This window comes from Mytilus trossulus, chromosome 2, assembly GCF_036588685.1.
Source record: "Mytilus trossulus isolate FHL-02 chromosome 2, PNRI_Mtr1.1.1.hap1, whole genome shotgun sequence".
Classification (NCBI taxonomy): domain Eukaryota; kingdom Metazoa; phylum Mollusca; class Bivalvia; order Mytilida; family Mytilidae; genus Mytilus; species Mytilus trossulus.
In genome coordinates this window covers 37,269,023-37,289,184 of record NC_086374.1, presented here as the reverse complement: position 1 = coordinate 37,289,184, position 20,162 = coordinate 37,269,023, and the positions used below count along the sequence as shown (strand labels likewise).

Here is a 20,162-nt window from a genome sequence, read left to right as displayed (position 1 = left end):
TGGTAAAACAGCCGTTGGACGTCAGAGTAATTTCGGACTACTTATTACCTTACGGGAATATCTTTAGTATTAATTGTAAATATGTTCTCGCCCTGGATATGAATAAACTATTCTCCACTGGACGTTATAAATGCAGCGATCAATCAACCTAAAGTATGTTTTTGTTTATAACTGTGTAAAATTAGGGCAGAAAGCCTTGAGCATGTTGAGAGGTTTAACCTTTAACATAATACATTGTTAATTCTACATGTGTAGGTCAATCTTTACTTAAAGCAGGTTCACTGTTAGTGTAACTTATGATGTACTTATGATCTTAATAAATTGGAGAAAACAGCACTGGGCGAACAGAAATGGGTCAAAATAACGATAGGACTTAAAGAAATGCACTGAGAGGATACATGTATTCACATATATTCAAAATATCGATGAACATCAAAACAAGACACATTTTCACCTTCATGTTTTTAATTTTAGAACATATTTCAGTAACTTTCTTCGTTTTATTCATTAAAAAACAGTAGGAAATAAACATATATTTTTCAAAACAGATCTACTATTTGCGCTCACTGTTATTAAGATATTTGTACATATAAGGGGGGATCTCTCCCTATAATACATACATCTTCAGTCCTTTTGAGTACACACAAATTGATATATTTCCATCCACGCGTAACAGATTGTATCGAAAATTCAAATTTATTCAAATTTAATCATTAAAACTTGATTCCTCAGGTTATAACACAAAAAGCCATGATTCTGATAACGAAATTAAAACATAACAAAAAGGTACATTTTTACTTCAATGGATAAATATTACAATCATCGAATGATGATACACAAAATTCAAAACGCATTCACTGTTATAATTCAGCCTACAATGAATGCATTCAGCCACGAAATATTTCTTATTCATGCAGCAAAGCTGTTATAGAAACATTCGCTCACACACTAAATGAGGTCAATTGAAGTGGCTTGAGATTGTCCCTATATTGAACTACAGTTTTTCAGAATTTGTGGTCGGATTATCTTTGACACAATTGCGTCTTTTGCTTACCCTGTTAAAAAAATGCAAGCAACGGATGGTTTTAATCATGGATCATCTTTCTCCCTCTCTCGTAGAATGTCGACATCATAATATAATTTGTTTTTTTGAAAAAAAACTTTCAACGTAATTTTATGGTTTTACATTTCCAAGCATGAGCTATAAATTGGTATATCTAAGATGTGTTTTGTATTTTATTAGCAGCAACATACTTCAGAGAGCATCAGAGGAGATTAGTATTGTATAAATGAGGTGACCTCTCTGAATATACAGTATATATTGTTAATTATTGTTTATTATTACTATACACTATCCTTTCTGTTTGATATAAAATAAACCGAAACTGACAGGGATACAAAGTTGGCACATGTTTTAAAAAGGAGATATCTTAAAGTGGTCTTTTTACTTTCCTTTCACAATTCATGAATATAAATCTATATCTCTTTTTTAAATCCATTACATGCTCCTGATCAATTAACATATTACTTTAGATCAAATAAGGTGTTATGTAAATAAACGTTCAATACAATCTCAAATATTTCAAATATATGAACTATGTATATGAAGGTACGATATCAATGTGTAGAATGTAAACAAAAGTAGTTTTAAAAGTATATAGAGGTACGTACGCACACACACTTATAAAAATATACATAAAATTAAAATTCTTACCTTCAGTGGACTGGGATAAAATCCATGTCAATGAAAATGTTAGAAAAATCACGGCAAATTCCATTTAAAATGTGAAATAAAGTTAGAATATGTAGAGTGTTGTTATCCTACTGTTTACATTATACTGCCTACTCAACTGTACAGAATCGTCCCTTTAAACGTTGAGGCGTGTCGTGATTTTTATAAGTTATACATTTTATATCCCATATTTCCTGGGTTTAATTGAATAAAAAATATTCTAGCAATTACATCACCACCATGCGATAAGGTTATCGTTACTATCGATAGTAAAAGTGCAACAAATGAAAGAACAAATTAACGTATTTTCTTTTTCAGTATCTCGTCTGTTTGTTTCCAATATAAGCGTCGTGTTTTAACGATTAGTTTAGCCGTAGCCATTTCCTAAGACTAATAAACACTAAAATTATGGATTTCTGACATTTAATGAAGCTTAAATACTACATTCAAGAGGTAGACAAATGTATCATATCCAGTTATAGTTGTGCAACCTCGAGTGTGCAACAGGCGTTATAACTATGTCACCAACAAGTGCATTCATTCATAATACTTCTTGTCTTCTATACCTGAAATTAATATTTCTGTAAATAAGAGTTGTCATGGTCAGACCAAGTGTTTACAACTATGCCAATGTTTTTCTCGAGAAGAAAAGTGATTGCAGGTGCGCGTTTTCTAATCTTTCATTAATTTCATTTCAGTTCAAACAAGTCATAATGAAACAATTATCATGATTACATAAATTGATGTAAGCCAGATACAAATATTTTTTTAATCAAAATCTTCTGACGTTAAGCATATGTACAAAGCTTCACGTTTTTTGTTGTTGTTTTCTAAAACACTAAACTAAAAAAATCTCACCCCCTCTAGATTCAAACCATACGCATACATCAATCATTGTACATATTGTGACAGCTATCTATTTACGTTAAACTTGTAAGACAGGAGAATTCACGTTTTTTTTAATAATCAACACTGAGGCACTATACAAACCCCTGCAAAATATGTCTACGTCTATATAATGATCCTCAATGCACATTTAACACAAATCTTATGTTAAAGCAGAATAAATTAAGGTTGGGAAAATATCTGAAATAAGTTGCTTTCCTTTAAGGGATAGTCTTCGTTGACAATAATAGTTTGGCTGCTCTTAGTGGGACTTTATCTGATATACACTGTAAAAACAGCGTTTAGATTTGAAACGGATGTAAAACATGTTTAGGTCTAAACGTGTTTAGGAAAGCGTTTAGGATCTAAACGGATATTTATCTAAACACATAAAAACCTAAACGTGTTTAGAATTTAAACGTGTTGCAGGGTTATTATCAGTGAATGTTATCATTAATCTAAACATTAAATGGCATCTAAACACTTCTGAAACACTTTCCTAAACACCTAAACACTTTATAATATTTCAGTACTGGTTTCACCTTTTTATCCGATCTTCGTACATATTCCAACATATTCTGTGAAACTATGATATCTTGGCTGTCTTGAAATTAAAACCATTTTCAAAATTCAGTCCCAAGTATGCGAAGCTTCTTTATTTTAAAACGAGAACAAAGTCTTATATCATCTTCGGTTCCCCAACTGAGTTTCCCTTTTTTGTGATGTAAGCTAGACTATAAAATTACTTTCAATTATTATTTTTTTATAAGTTAAGCAATTAATTATTTATACCAGAGACATATACAATAATCTTTTATAGTAATATAAGGACGATGTGCGTGAAATTCTCTAATTTCCGGAGTCGTTGTCCGAATATGGTCGTATATTAATATTAAAAAAAGAACAGAGTTATATATCGTGGATACGGACGCCATCGGACCCGCCAAAGACAAACAAAATTTAAAACAATGGATCTCATCTATCAAGCATATATTTCTATTGACGATGCAACAGATACTGAACTTCATATTAGAATATTGACGGAATCAAAAGCCATCTTAACAGTTATTACAGCAGTGGAAGGTAAGCAGATCCAGATTTCGTAAAAAGGGGGAGGGGCACAAACCATAAATTTTATTTTACAGTCTAATAAAAGGGCTATATGTGCGTTAAACTGTTAACCTATGCTATTTCAAGTTCACTATCACAGGCACTTGTTTTTATCCATTGGAAGACCCACAATCGACGTATCGTAAATTTATATACGTTGATAGCGGGTCTTCCAATGGCTAGAAACAAGTGACTGTGGACCAAGCATAAAATAAGAATGAGCTTCCATTGTGTAGTTTGGAAATTTGAAAATGAGATTAAATAGTCTAAACTGTCACTGTACACAGGAACAATCATACTTTTCCCTGCTCTTCATAATGTCATAAAAAGACTAGTTTCAAGTATTTTTATCTTTGCAAGGAATAAGATCCCAAATGGCCCATAGTGCAACATCCTTTACACAAACACTGAAATTATAGTTTCACTTCATTCAAACTCATTACTTGAAAATAAACTGACATTCAAACTCTAATGTTAACAATAAACTCAATATGAGAAAGAAGATGTGGTATGATTGCCAATGAGACAACTATCCACAAAAGACCAAAATGACAGCTATTAACAACTATAGGCCTTCAACAATGAGCAAAGCCCATACCGCATAGTCAGCTATAAAAGGCCCTGATAAGACAATATAAAACAATTCAAACAAGAAAACTAACGGCCTTATTTATGTAAAAAAAGTTGTTCTTTTATATTTAAACCTATTCTAATTATTTGTATATATGCATTTATAGGACTTTGACACTGAAGTGGGAATGAAAAGAGCTTGAATAAATCCATATCATAGATCAAATTGAAAAACAGACCAGGAAGAAAGAAAAGAATGATTTAATTTCAAGAGCAGATGTAAGTAAAAATATATAGTTATATTATTAAATGCCAATAGAACTATAATACATGTATAATTGAAAAATGAAGGTTAAATTATTCTCTAATATTTATCCACTTGAAGAGGTAAAAAACGGGCAATTTAAAAAAATATATATTCATAATATTAGGATAAAATAGGAAAAACAGGCTGCGGTTCTCAGAAGTCAAGGATTTTGTTTTACAATATAAAAAAACTTGCATGCTTGTTTGCTCTATATATTGTTACCTTTGATTTATTTGTCTTTTGATGTATACATTTGTACAAAGTGAAATGTCTTTTTAACTACAATTTGTATTTTTCTTTTGTAAGAATCTTTTTCAAGAAGCTTGTTTAATGTATTTAAATAAACATGATCTAAGAATAAGTGACTGTTGCATACAAACGTACATGAAGGTTTCATTTTTTAATTTCAGGATACAAAAGTTCACCTGACAACCAAAAAGGAACTGCATACCAAGAGCATTTATCTTTCAAAAGAAGATTGTTCCATAATGAAAAATTCCTTTATGATAGGAGATGGACTGACAATTTCTGTTTTGTTGAGGAAAAAAATCATCAAATTTTATAATTGTATTTTTTGTTTGCATTTAATTAGTGAGACTTAAAAATAAATTATTGAACTAATTTGAATAGATTGTATGTTATGTTTAAGACTAGATCAGAAAAAAAACAAAAGAACCAGACTCCAAGTTGTATCAAAAGGTGAAAGGTCCATAAAACATAAAAAAAAAATCAAACACTTGACTACATAAACAATCAAACGGGGGAAAAAAGTCATATTCCTGACTTGGTACAGGCTTTTCCTTTTAAAAATAATGGCGGGTTAAACTTGGTCTTATTGTTTACAGACTTTTCTTATTTTGGTCGTATTGTTTACAAACTTTTCTTTGGTCTCCAGGAAAAACAAAATGTGTAAACCATTTTAACCTATTATTGTTAATATTATTATCATTACTGAAGTTTTCCAGCTTAAATACACTATATAAACAAAGTCAAATAATTTTATTATGGTAAAATCATTCCAAGAACATGAAAGCAGAAATGTACATGTGTATTGTATATTCTACAATACAGTGTGGACTATTCAACCTGTAGTGCTGAACCACGCAAGTAGTTCCTGTGAAATCGTAGTACTAGTAGGCTAACTGTTGGAAGGTCTAAACACCATATATTTCTAAACATATAACATCTAAACACTTGTTGAAATCTAAACACTTGTTAAAATCTAAACATGTTTAGATGCTAAACGCGTTTCAAAACGTACACAGAAAAAGTGTTTAGATAAGTGTTTAGAATCTAAACACTGTTTTTACAGTGTAGACGTTAAAATTATGTTTTAAAACCTTCTGACAGCCTTTGCTTCAGGATATTTTATTTCTTCTTTTAAAAGAGTATAAATTTTTGTAAAGAAACGGTATTCTGAAAGGAATAGTTTGTGCTCTTATCATCGACTATTGTCATACATTTATGTGCTGTTATTGTTCGCCGTTATGGCTATAAAATGTAATGACCCAAATAAAAATCACTTAGTTGTCTTTCAAACTATAGTTTCTTTATAGCATCAATGATTCCAAGACTTAAATTTATAAATTCTATGACACTGTTGATTCGTATATTTAATCCAAATCATCTAATGTCTTTTACTGTACTTCACTGTATTATGTACATAAAGAGCAGACAGCATTGTTTTTATTCTGAACTGTTCTACTTTTAGAATATACACGTAACCACGATTCCCATTTCAAGAAGATCCATTATTTTGAGTACGCACCAGTAACATTTTATGATGCAGTATTTTCGGTATTGTTTTTTGTATTCATTTATTTCTTTGTCTCTTCTGCATTGTAATAACGTTAATGGTTCATTGTAATCCTTGTTTTAGACATATAAGAATCTTGCGTTGATGTGAAGTCTGTAGTATTCTATGTTGACATTATATATACAATTTGTCAAGACCACAAACGATGTATTATAGCTCAATACTTTGTAAAATGTAAAATTTCTTTATCTGTTCCTCTTCAGAGTATTGTGTTTTAATAGAAGTCGTCTCATTGGTTTATGTCACTTCTCTACAATCTGGTCTAAGACCATCGATGATACTCGTTCCCGAAAATCTGGCACAACTATGGCTGAATGCTCATTATTTATTCAGCCAAAACTGCCTTAAATATCCGGTCTAAGGAGATCGATGTTATTCGTTCCCGAAAATCTGGCACAACTTTTGCTGAATGCTCATTATTTATTCAGCCAAAACTGCCTTAAACAATCCGGTCTAAGGTCATGAGCTGTCACCATGTTTACTGATGCCTTTTAGTCTTAATGTATTCAGTATTCTATATTGTGTACTGTTGTTTCTTTGGTTTGGCATTTTCTTTTTTAGTCGGCGATGTCTGTTTTTTTTTAATTTATGAGTTTGAATGTACCTCTGGCATCTTCACCCCTCTTTCTTAGTCAGAAGGTCTATTTGAATTTTCTTTGTATATTATTTCATTTCATTATATATTTAATTTTATTATTTTCAAAACCTCTGAACGACTGAGGCCAAATACATGTATGGAGATTTTATCATTTCTGAAGAGAGAATTTCCTGGATCCATATTCTAGTAAACATCTAGATACATTATTTATGCAATGAATCACGAATTAAAATCTCATCATTATGATTGATTATGAAATGATAGTATGGTAACAAAGAAATCGATATCTGTACCTGGAATTACATCTCTCTAAATCGGTGTTAAAACTTTATCACTTAAAAACATGCACATTCGACACTGATTCCGTTCGCCCAGATGGCACGTGCCTCTTATTGCAGCTGGTTTGCTATGATTCATAACTGAGTCAATCATTACAATTATAATTGGTTTTCTGGTACTAGTAATACTGTTGAACACCTCAATAATGAATTCATTTATAGATTACATTTGTTTGACATGCCGAAGTGCTTCACTGTAAATTATATTCCATATATTCAATAATGTAATTTTACTTGGGGTAATTGGTGTTATTAAAGCGATAAATTACTGTAAAATTATCCTTAAATGCCGGTTTACGACATATTCAATACTGCGGTGTGTTAAAATAAATGACACATATTGGAAAATTGTTTTGATGTAATTCGGTTGCCGAATTTATTGAAGAAAATATTTCTGGTTGATTATTCGCTGCCTATCATGAGCTTGTAAATATTTCTTGCCTTTTTTAATTCGAGATGAAAGCTACTTTCCTTACTTTCCATGTAAGACCTGCTTGGCGTGACATTTTAGCGAAACAATCCGACATGTTAGCGCCAATATGTAGCCCATTGTAGCGAAAATAATTCATGGTGGCCCTTTTTGTGCGAAAACTAAAATTATAAATAGCAGTTTTATGCTACAGAAAGTCGATCCATTTTTATTAATTTTGTAATTGAAAACAGTAAGATAATATTTTCAATGTCAAAGCAGCATATTATGAGAACTTGGCGAAACTTATATTATCAATTCCCATTTGTTGATAGAAAATGAATCCAATATTTACTCATTCATGATATGAAGTAGAATGACTTTAATGCCAAAACAACACACTGTCGTATTCATTCAAGTGCCGCACTAAAAGTCAGTTTCTTACACTTTAAAATAAATGATTTCAACTGATTCCAAATATCTAAATTCAGAACTAGCTTATAATTATTGTCCAAGTGCCCATAACCCCTTTAATATACTCACTGATCATAAAAATACAAATATGACTTTATGTTGTTTGGATACTTTTTAATTTCTTTTACTAAAGATATCGCATATTGTACCTATACATTTGTTAATTCTCATTTAGATTAATTCAACAATAATTATTAAAATTTAAACATTCTGGGAGATTTCGCTTAAACGGCTGATTGAAAATATTGGTGAAAAGACTGGAGAACACAGGGTATGGAAATAACGGCAATTCACAATCCGTTAATGAAGGTTATTCTCCTTCCGGGAAAGTATAATCTCTTCGGGCAAAATATAACAAAGTTGCCTCTATTGACATACATATTTACCGCTACTAAAAACTTCTGAGTAAATAAACGACTTTGCAGATTATCTCATTAAAAGGTTTATGTCAAGGTCGACATGAAAAAATGTTTGAACATGTCTTAAAGAATTGTTAATCATTGTGTATATGTCACATATCTATAAAGTTATGGTTCTAAACAAATTCAATTCTTTGGTTTTAATTTGAATAACAGTATCTTTACATCGCCGGGAAATCACTTTCATAACTTTGCTATCCCTTCTTCACATTTCTTTTACACACCTTTTGCTTTATATTTTGTTCCACCAGGATGAAACTGGTTCAGTGGTTAGCATTTGGTGTGTCTTCTTGCAAGTGCAGTCTTAAAACTGAATTGTCTGAATAAAACCTATATTAGCAGTTATGAAGTAAAAACTTATTTGCGATTTAACGCTGTGAATCGATTTCAGTGTCTCAGTTTTTTTGTTATGCATCGTTTTAATAGTCTGTCGCCATTGTTTCCTTTGTCCGTTGTGTGGTTTATGCTTTTGTCATGAATATTTTCGCGTTTCAACTTTGAATGTGCCCATTGTTCAAACCTTCAATATTGCATATAATTGAAAATATCTAAACCACACTATACATGAAAACCTATTACAAACGAGATAGTACATCCTAACGTTTACGTATACATTGATGTTATTTATCGAACTCGTAAACGTAAATACGATCCTTAAAATCTATATGCATTTTTATGTTTCTTTGATACATATATGACGTGGCTCTGTATTTATACATCCCATCATTGTGTTATTGTACCTTGGTAAATTTCAGTATTTTGGTCTTTAATTTTTGCTAATATGCCATTTTGTGCCTCTTTGTTACATATTTATTTGTTTTTATAGAGATTAAGATTATAACATAATAGATATTGACTGCTGCACCCCTATGTTTGACATTTTTTACTATTATGTATGTTTGTTTTGTTCACACATCGATGTCAATATAATGGTAATCGATGAATCCGTCATATAAGTGAGAGGTAAGCGTTAAAACCAAAATTATTTCACCATTTTCTGCATATGTACCAAGTCAGGACTATGACAGTTGTTATCCATTGTTTGATTTGTTTAAGCTTTTGGTTTTGCCATTTGATTAGGGACTTTCCTCTTTTAATTTTTCTCGGAGTTCTGTATTTTTGTGATTTTACTTTTTAAATAAACTTATTCTGAAAGGTTACCGATTAAACACTGTTATTAGATCTTTGTTAGAATATTGTTTCCAGTATCGATAAATACTTCAAAAAAGCTGTACTTGACAGTAAAATTCCTCACTTTCAAATCAACTTTAACGTTTTGTTAAACCAATAAAATGGGCTCTTGTGTGAATTATTTCTGTCTTGCTGTATATATATTAGAAAAATATTTTCAAAGCAAGAAGGTTAATTAAACTGATTGATTGATTTTGATTATTATTATGATATACATGCACATATAAGCCTTAAGATTCCCTTATACAAAGATTGTGATGAGTTACAGAAAAACGCAAGGAAAACAACAATCTACGAAAAACTGTCTAAAATGGCTTACATTATTCTAATGTCCCAGCTGACAGTGAACAAGTAGTGTTGGTTAATATCTAAGCGTAACTATTGGGGATCTGAATGGGGTATCATGCAGTTACAACAGTTTAAGACAAGGTTTCCAAGACGACGTAATAGAAAATATCTATATTTTTATAAACAGAAACTTGCATAACACGCATTAAAATTTATCTTAATTTTGAATATCCTTATGGTGGGTACTTAAACTGTCCTTGGTTTGTTCCAATATACCCGAGTGTTAGTGGCTTTGATTTCTGAAAGCGTAACATTTTCATTGCTAAAATACATTTACAACATTGAAATACATATCGTGCATACATTGGTGAAACCGTTACGTAATTTGATCAAACTTGTCGAGATTTATTCGTGGAGTATGATCGCAGCTGTCAACATTAATTAAAAGTTAATCATTCACATCCAGCTTTTGACTGTTATATCATTTATCAAACTAAAAGGTTTCGAAATTTTCCTTTACATCTTAATTTATTTCTTATCTTGTTAGACTTATTTATTTTAGTTATAATTATACTAGTATTGTTCAATTAGTTATCAATGGTACCAGGCTTATAATTTAATATATCAGACGCGTGTTTCGTCTTCACAAGACTCATCAGTGACACTCTGATCAAAATAGTTAGAAAGCCAAACAAGTATAAAGTTGAAGAGCATTGATGACCCGAAATTCCAAATAATTTTGCCAAATACGACTAAGGTTATCTTTGCCTGGAATAAGAAAATCATTAGTGTTTCAAATATTTCATACTTTTGCCAACAGTTAATTTATAAAAATAAAAATAACAATATAATTGATAATCATATCAACACTGCATTCAATCAATGCATCTGGTTTTTTTTTTTATAAATGTATTGTATGATGCAAAACTAAACGTTCCGTTTATTCGTCTTTATGTTCTGTAATTAAATGTAACAAGGACATTTGTTGTTAACTGTTTTTCGTATATGAATAAAAGTTATACTTACTTAGTTGTTTCAATAAAGTACTACTTATCTTACCCCAAAAAATAGCCTTCCCGGAACTGTTGTCGAAAAAATATCGATACAATGATCAGGATTCTCATAAAACGTTTATAGAAATATCATAGTTTACATTCAAAGATACTCAAGTTATACAATCAGAATAATGACATGTGAAGTCCGGAGAAAAAACATTGAGTTGAAACCCGAAAACGATAGTTCAACTGACTTATCCATGTTCTGAAAATTGATCAAAATGTTATTCACACATCGTTGTCAATATATTGGATTTTTTTTGCGACTGTCATACAAGTGAGAGGTTTAGCTAGCTAGCTATACAACCATGTTTATCTACCATTTTCTACATAAGAAAATGTCTGTACCAAAGCAGGAATATGACAGTTGTTATCCATTCGTTTGATGTTTGAGATTTTAATTTTGCAATATGATTAGGGACGTTTTGAATTTTCCTCGGCGTTTAGTATTTTTGTGTTTTTTCTTAAATGGAACAATCATTTGAACTTGATACAAACTACATGTAATTTAAAAGCAAGATAACTCAAATTCATTTTACTCTTGTGTTTTGCTAAGACCCTTTTATGGCTAAATACAGGTGTTTTTCGTCAGTCTTCAGTTTAGTAACAAATAATTTGCCGAATTTTGAAGCGACGAAACGTTTTGCATTTTTAGCATTTTTAGCTCTAAAAACGGATGTTTGCAATTACATAACAAATTCTTATGCAATCATAATTGCAATTACCTGCCGCTATGATTAAAGATGTAGGATGTAGTATATACTGTTAAAAGCTTGGAAAAACTTAGGGAATCAACTAAATATTGAAAAGACGTAAACAAATATTGATTGATGTCTAAAATTGCACACAACGTATGTTTTTTTAGTAATATTTTACCGACATTTGTTTAAGCAATTTGACGCCTTTTTAACATTTTCGCTAGCCAAGGGTTACGATCAACTTCCATTCGGATCGTAACCCTTGGCTAGCGAAGATGCCTTTTTATAAAAGGTATCGAATTTCATGTCATGAACACGCAAATGAAACATTAATATTTTGATAAAACGTTCACATAAACATTATTTTTTATTCAAACAACGTTGTTGTATTCGGACTAAAAGTGAGCTTAAATGTTGACATCTATAATACTTGTCCTTGTTGTCATTACTGCAGATGTATCTGCTGAAAGTTCATGCCAAACAACAGACGGTAAGCACACTACAATATCCTGGAAAGCAATAATTTTGAAACCAATTATCATAAGTCAAATTGTCAGCACATTTTTCTCATTCAACAGGGAGTCCCTTGTATTTGATTCTAATGTTTTAGTGCGCAAAATGTTTTTTTTAATGTCTGTGTATCAGAATTTGAATTGATTGATGATTGATTAATGAATATTTAACGATTTTGTAGGCCGATATGAAGTCAGCATAACTGGTAGAGGAATCGAAAGTGAGAAAATCCCTCAAGTTATTGCATTTCATGCTTACATTTCAAAACACGTGTTTCCAGGAGCTGGTCGTAGATTTGTGTTTGATGTGACAAAGACAAACCAAGGAAAGGGATACAACAACCATACTGGAGTATTTACATGTCCTAAGACAGGGATGTACGTATTTGTCTGGGTCATGAGAAGTTTGGCAGGCGAGCATTCGACTGAACTGATGATAAACGATTCCGTTTACGGGTCCACATTCTTACGCGCCAAAAACGGTGATGATGGATCAGTCAGTGGTACAGTTGTTGCACATGTGACGAAAGGTGACTCGGTCTATGTTCGGAACCATTCTGTGCTTGCCGGAGATGGTATGATTGCCAGTAACTTACATGGTCAATCAACATTTTCCGGATGGCTACTCCAGTAGATAATTACATCAACTAAAATAAATGTAGTTGAAATACACCTTTTTTATGATGCGTATTATTAAATTCGAATCAGGGGTATCAGAACATTAATTGTTTTCTCAGATTAATTAAGAAAAAAGACATGATTATAGTTTAACAATCTACATATACATGTTTGTACATAATGACGTCGACAGATTTCCGTTTTTTTGTAAGGAATACAATGCGTTAATTCTAACCTTTGACACAATCTTTGCAATAGCAAGCCCTTTTCTTTTCTTTATTTTTTTTTAAAGTCGAAACATTTTATACATGCACAGATGGAAAATAAGAATATATACACATACAGATGGGTGCACTCCTAACCTGTACAGCAAGTTAACTTGATAACCAGTCATTTGGACTGGTCAAAGTTAACCTGTGACCGAATATAGGACTGCTCTGACCAGTCCTAGGACCAAAATCTAGTTAACTTGAAAAGCGGACTTGGTCCTAGGACTGTTTTTATGTCTGCCAAAAAGTTAACTTGGAAACAGGTCCGCTATTGATATAAGTTAACTTCGAACCAGTCCTGTCATAAGTTAACATAAGTTAACTTCGGAACCGGTCCTGTCATAAAGTTAACATAAGTTAACTTGGAAACCGGTCCTGCCACAAAGTTAACTTTTGCTTAGACAAATCCGATCAAAACCAGACCTGTTCCCAAGTTAACTTTTGACTGGTCTGCTCAACACTAAGTTAACTTGTAACCAGGACCGCTCTTCGTTGATTTAAAAAAAAAAAATATCTTTGTTTCGTAGTATAAACATCGAAAATAAAGTAATTTGAAAATTAATACTTCCGTTTTATGAACAGGATTAAATACAAATATTTGAAAATAAGTACGCACAGAACGTAACACAAATTTATCTGTGATCTGACAATTTATCTATTATATAAACGATCTCGGTTATAATGATAACAGGCACTGAATATATATATATTCCGAGATCAAATTCAATCATATTATGTATATTTTTGAAAAGAAGTATATTTGATGTTAGGTGTATACGTCCTTGTTAGTTATACATCCTTGAACTATGCATCCACATTCAGCAATAGTTTAATTCATTTAAATAATGACTACAAATTTTTGTTCGTCTAAATTAAGGGTGCCAGCATGTCCTCTTTTTACTCAAAATACTGATACGTAACAAAATTTCAGTAGTTTTGATGACTCCAGTTGACTTGTACTGAGACTACTATAACACTGTGTTATAGTAGTCTCAGACTTGTACAACAAAATTCTTTGACCGCATCCACCAAAACTGACAATATATGCACTTTAATTTGTAAATCTATATACCCGCATAGTAAATCAGCCATATTTTTTATGTCAGGATTCAATGTATAATACAATCATGACAATGGACAGCAAAATTGCAATACAATAACAAAAAAATTTTGTTCGCATAAATTTAGGATACCAGCATGTCCTCATTTTATTCAAAATATTGATACGTAACAAAATTTCAGTAGTTTTGATACCTCCAGCTGACTTGTACAACAAAATTATTTGACCACATTACCAAAACTGACCATATGTGAACTTTAAATTGTAAATCTATATACCAGCATAGTAAATCAGCCTTATTTTTAATGTCGGGATTCAATGTATAAAACAATCATGACAATGGACAGCAATATTGCAATATAATAACAACAAATTTTTGTTCGCCTAAATTAAGGGTGCCAGCATGTCCTCTTTTTACTTAAAATACTGATACGTAACAAAATTTCAGTAGTTTTGATGCCTCCAGTTGACTTGTACAACAGCATTATTTGACCGTGTCCACAAAAACTGACCATATATGCACTTTAATTTGTAAATCTATATACCTGCATAGTAAATCAGCCATATTTTTTTATGTCAGGATTCAATGTATAATACAATCATGACAATGGACAGCAAAATTGCAATACAATAACAAAAAATTTTGTTCGCATAAATTTAGGATACCAGCATGTCCTCATTTTATTCAAAATATTGATACGTAACAAAATTTCAGTAGTTTTGATACCTCCAGCTGACTTGTACAACAAAATTATTTGACCACATTACCAAAACTGACCATATGTGAACTTTAATTTGTAAATCTATATACCTGCATAGTAAATCAGCCATATTTTTTTATGTCAGGATTCAATGTATAATACAATCATGACAATGGACAGCAAAATTGCAATACAATAACAAAAAAATTTTGTTCGCATAAATTTAGGATACCAGCATGTCCTCATTTTATTCAAAATATTGATACGTAACAAAATTTCAGTAGTTTTGATACCTCCAGCTGACTTGTACAACAAAATTATTTGACCACATTACCAAAACTGACCATATGTGAACTTTAAATTGTAAATCTATATACCTGCATAGTAAATCAGCCTTATTTTTAATGTCAGGATTCAATGTATAATACAATCATGACAATGGACAGCAATATTGCAATATAATAACAACAAATTTTTGTTCGCCTTAATTAAGGGTGCCAGCATGTCCTCTTTTTACTTAAAATACTGATACGTAACAAAATTTCAGTAGTTTTGATGCCTCCAGTTGACTTGTACAACAAAATTATTTGACCGCATCCACCAAAACTGACCATACATGTATATGCACTTTAATTTGGAAATCTATATACCTGCATAGTAAATCAGCCATATTTTTTTATGTCAGGATTCAATGTATAATACAATCATGACAATTGACAGCAAAATTGCAATACAATACCATAAAATGTTTGTTTGCATAAATTTAGGATACCAGCATGTCCTCATTTTATTCAAAATATTGATACGTAACAAAATTTCAGTAGTTTTGATACCTCCAGCTGACTTGTACAACAAAATTATTTGACCACATTACCAAAACTGACCATATGTGAACTTTAAATTGTAAATCTATATACCAGCATAGTAAATCAGCCTTATTTTTAATGTCCTGATTCAATGTATAAAACAATCATGACAATGGACAGCAATATTGCAATATAATAACAACAAATTTTTGTTCGCCTAAATTAAGGGTGCCAGCATGTCCTCTTTTTACTTAAAATACTGATACGTAACAAAATTTCAGTAGTTTTGATACCTCCAGTTGACTTGTACAACAGCATTATTTGACCGTGTCCACCAAAACTGACCATATATGCACTTTAATTTGTAAATCTGTATACCTGCATAGTAAATCAGCCATATTTTTTTATGTCAGGATTCAATGTATAATACAATCATGACAATTGACAGCAAAATTGCAATACAATACCAAAAAATGTTTGTTCATATAAATTTAGGATACCAGCATGTCCTCATTTTATTCAAAATATTGATACGTAACAAAATTTCAGTAGTTTTGATACCTCCAGCTGACTTGTACAACAAAATTATTTGACCACATTACCAAAACTGACCATATGTGAACTTTAAATTGTAAATCTATATACCAGCATAGTAAATCAGCCTTATTTTTAATGTCAGGATTCAATGTATAAAACAATCATGACAATGGACAGCAATATTGCAATATAATAACAACAAATTTTTGTTCGCCTAAATTAAGGGTGCCAGCATGTCCTCTTTTTACTTAAAATACTGATACGTAACAAAATTTCAGTAGTTTTGATGCCTCCAGTTGACTAGTACAACAGAATTATTTGACCGCGTCCACCAAAACAGACCATATATGCACTTTAATTTGTAAATCTATATACCTGCATAGTAAATCAGCCATATTTTTTATGTCAGGATTCAATGTATAATACAATCATGACAATGGACAGCAACATTGCAATATAATAACAACAAATTTTTGTTCGCATAAATTTAGGATACCAGCATGTCCTCATTTTATTCAAAATATTGATACGTAACAAAATTTCAGTAGTTTTGATGCCTCCAGTTGACCTGTACAACAAAATTATTTGACCGCGTCCACCAAAACAGACCATATATGCACTTTAATTTGTAAATCTATATACCTGCATAGTAAATCAGCCATATTTTTTATGTCAGGATTCAATGTATAATACAATCATGACAATGGACAGCAATATTGCAATATAATAACAACGAATTTTTGTTCGCATAAATTTAGGACACCAGGATGTCCTCATTTTATTCAAAATATTGATACGTAACAAAATTTCAGTAGTTTTGATACCTCCTGCTGACTTGTACAACAAAATTATTTGACCGCATCCACCAAAACTCAGACCAAACGTGCACTTTAATTTGAAAATCTTTATACCCGGTGTCATATGGTATTTTGAACCCCATGGTAAAATGACCCCGGGGTCAAAATACCGCTATGGTAAATTGAACCCCCCCATGGTAAATTGAACCCCCCCTGTATGAAAAATTGAACCCCCATGGTAAATTGAACCCCCCTGTTTTTTTCATTTTAGATGATTAATAAAACGTTTAACATTATATAAAAGCTAATCAAATATTAAAAATCATTTATACAAGAAGGGGAGGTAAATTTTCAATGATTGGTTAAAAGAAAAATATTTGCTTGGTATAAGTGCTCTGAAATCTTAACCAACAAAATTTCATTAAAAAAACTTTTTAAAGCATTAAAACTAGACCATGTAGCTTGGACACTATAATTCTTTGAAATTTAAAATATTTATATAGAATGGTAGACTTTTAAGTTTAAATTCTCCATGGTAAAAAAGGGGGAGGGGGTCAAATTACCATGGCTCACTTGATTTAAAAAAATAAAATTTTCAAAACATCTTTTCAAACTAATAAAATAAATACAAACTACTGATTGGAGTATAATAAATAAGTTATGGAGTTACAGTAGCAAGATATTTTAACATGAAAGGTCTTTAGTTTAGATGTATAGTAGGGGGTTCAATATACCATGGTACAATAACATGGCTAAGTAAAATTTTCAAAATATCTTTTCCAGCATGTTATATAAAAACAAACAACTTATTGAAGTATTATTACTATGTTAAGGAGTTAGAATAGCTTGAATTTTTGAAAATCAAGGTCTATAGAAGGGGGTTCAATATACCGCAGGGGGTCAAAATACCATGGCTAAGTAAAATTTTCAAAATATCTTTTCCAGCATGTTAAATACAAACAAACTACTTATTGGAGTATTAAAACTATGTTAAGGAGTTAGAAAAACTTGGATTTTTGAAAATCAAGGTCTATATAAGGGGGTTCAATATAGCGCAGGGGGTCAAAATACCATGGCTATGTAAAATTTCCAAAATATCGTTGCCAGTTTGTTAAATACATAAAAACTTCTTATTGAAGTATTATAATACTGTTTAGGAGTTAGAATAGCTTGAATTTTTGAAAATCAAGGTCTATAGAAGGGGGTTCAATATACTGCAGGGGGTCAAAATACCATGGCTATGTAAAATTTTCAAAATATCTTTGCCAGTTTGTTAAATACATACAAACTACTTATTGAAGTATTATAATTATGTTAAGGAGTTAGAATAGCTTGGGTTTTTGAAATTCAAGGTCTATAGTAGGGGGTTCAATATACTATGAAAATATTTTTTCTTCAACATATCTTTTCCAGCATGTTAAATGCATACAAACTACTTATTGAAGTATTATTACTATGTTAAGGATTAAGAATAGCTGGAATTTTTGAAATTGAATGTCTATGGTAGGGGGTTCAATATACCGCAGGGGGGTCAAAATACCATGGCTAAGTAAAATTTTCAAAATATCTTTTCCAGCATGTTATATATATACAAACAACTTATTGAAGTATTATTACTATGTTAAGGAGTTAGAATAGCTTGAATTTTTGAAAATCAAGGTCTATAGAAGGGGTTCAATATACTGCAGGGGATTAAAATATCATGGCTTGGTAAAATTTTCAAAATATCTTTGCTAGTTTGTTAAATACATACAAACAACTAATTGATGTATTATAATTATGTTAAGGAGGTAGAATAGCTTGGGTTTTTGAAATTCAAGGTCTATAGTAGGGGGTTCAATATACCATGGTAGGAGGGTCAAAATACCATGAAAATATTTTTTCTTCAAATATCTTTTCCAGCATGTTATATACATACAAACAACTTATTGAAGTATTATTACTATGTTAAGGAGTTAGAATAGCTTGAATTTTTGAAAATCAAGGTCTATAGAAGGGGGTTCAATATACCGCAGGGGGTCAAAATACCATGGCTAAGTAAAATTTTCAAAATATCTTTTCCAGCATGTTGAATACATACAAACTACAAATTTGAGTATTATTACTATGTTAAGGAGTTAGAATAGCTTGAATTTTTGAAACTCAAGGTCTGTGGTAGGGGGTTCAATATACTACAGGGGGCAAAATACCATGGCTAAGTAAAATTTTCAAAATATCTTTTCCAGCATGTTGAATACATACAAACTCCTTAACATAGTTATAATATTCAAACAAGTAGTTTGTATGTATTTAACATGCTGGAAAAGATATTTTGAAAATTTTACTTGCCCATGGTATTTTGACCCCCCTGCGGTATATTGACCCCCCTACCATAGACTTTAAATTTCAAAAATTCCAGCTATTCTTAATCCTTAACATAGTAATAATACTTCAATAAGTAGTTTGTATGCATTTAACATGCTGGAAAAGATATTAGGAAAAAAAATAATTTCCATGGTTTTTTGACCCCTGCGGTATATTGAACCCCTACTATAGACATTAAATTTCAAAAATTCTAGCTATTCAAACTCCTTAACATAATTATAATACTCCAATAAGTAGTTTGTATATATTTAACAAACTGGAAAAGATATTTTGAAAATTTTACTTAGCCATGGTATTTTGACCCCCCTGCGGTATATTGAACCCCTACTGTAGACCTTAAATTTAAAAAATTCTAGCTATTCAAACTCCTTAACATAGTTATAATACTCCTACAAGCAGTTTGTATGTATTTAACAAACTGGCAAAGATATTTTGTAAATTTTACTTAGCCATGGTATTTTGACCCCCCCCTGCGGTATATTGAACCCCTACTGTAGACCTTAAATTTCAAAAATTCTAGCTATTCAAATTCCTTAACATAATTATAATACTTCAATAAGTAGTTTGTATGTATTTAACAAACTGGCAAAGATATTTTGAAAATTTAA

At 31.0% G+C, this 20,162-nt stretch overlaps 2 protein-coding genes and 1 long non-coding RNA gene across 3 annotated transcripts in view; 2 read left to right on the top strand and 1 right to left on the bottom strand.

The window, feature by feature from the left end:
• Positions 1-2,248, bottom strand: part of LOC134707129 (uncharacterized) — a 37,526-nt gene extending 35,278 nt beyond the window's left edge. The window contains exon 1 of the mRNA XM_063566663.1: positions 1,715-2,248. Coding sequence (XP_063422733.1) covers positions 1,715-1,778 — 64 coding nt within the window. The 5' untranslated portion in view covers positions 1,779-2,248. The remainder of the gene's footprint in view (positions 1-1,714) is intronic.
• A 1,290-nt stretch (positions 2,249-3,538) lies between these two features.
• On the top strand, positions 3,539-5,225 carry LOC134705101 (uncharacterized). The gene is made up of 3 exons (XR_010105479.1): positions 3,539-3,700; positions 4,465-4,576; positions 5,015-5,225. It is a non-coding gene; the product is annotated as an uncharacterized LOC134705101 (long non-coding RNA).
• Positions 5,226-12,291: 7,066 nt separating this feature from the next.
• LOC134705100 (caprin-2-like) lies at positions 12,292-13,037 on the top strand. The gene is made up of 2 exons (XM_063563865.1): positions 12,292-12,380; positions 12,585-13,037. The coding sequence occupies exons 1-2, from the start codon at positions 12,302-12,304 to the stop codon at positions 13,034-13,036; spliced, it is 531 nt and encodes a 176-aa protein (XP_063419935.1). The 5' UTR covers positions 12,292-12,301; the 3' UTR covers position 13,037.
• Positions 13,038-20,162: the final 7,125 nt, after the last annotated feature.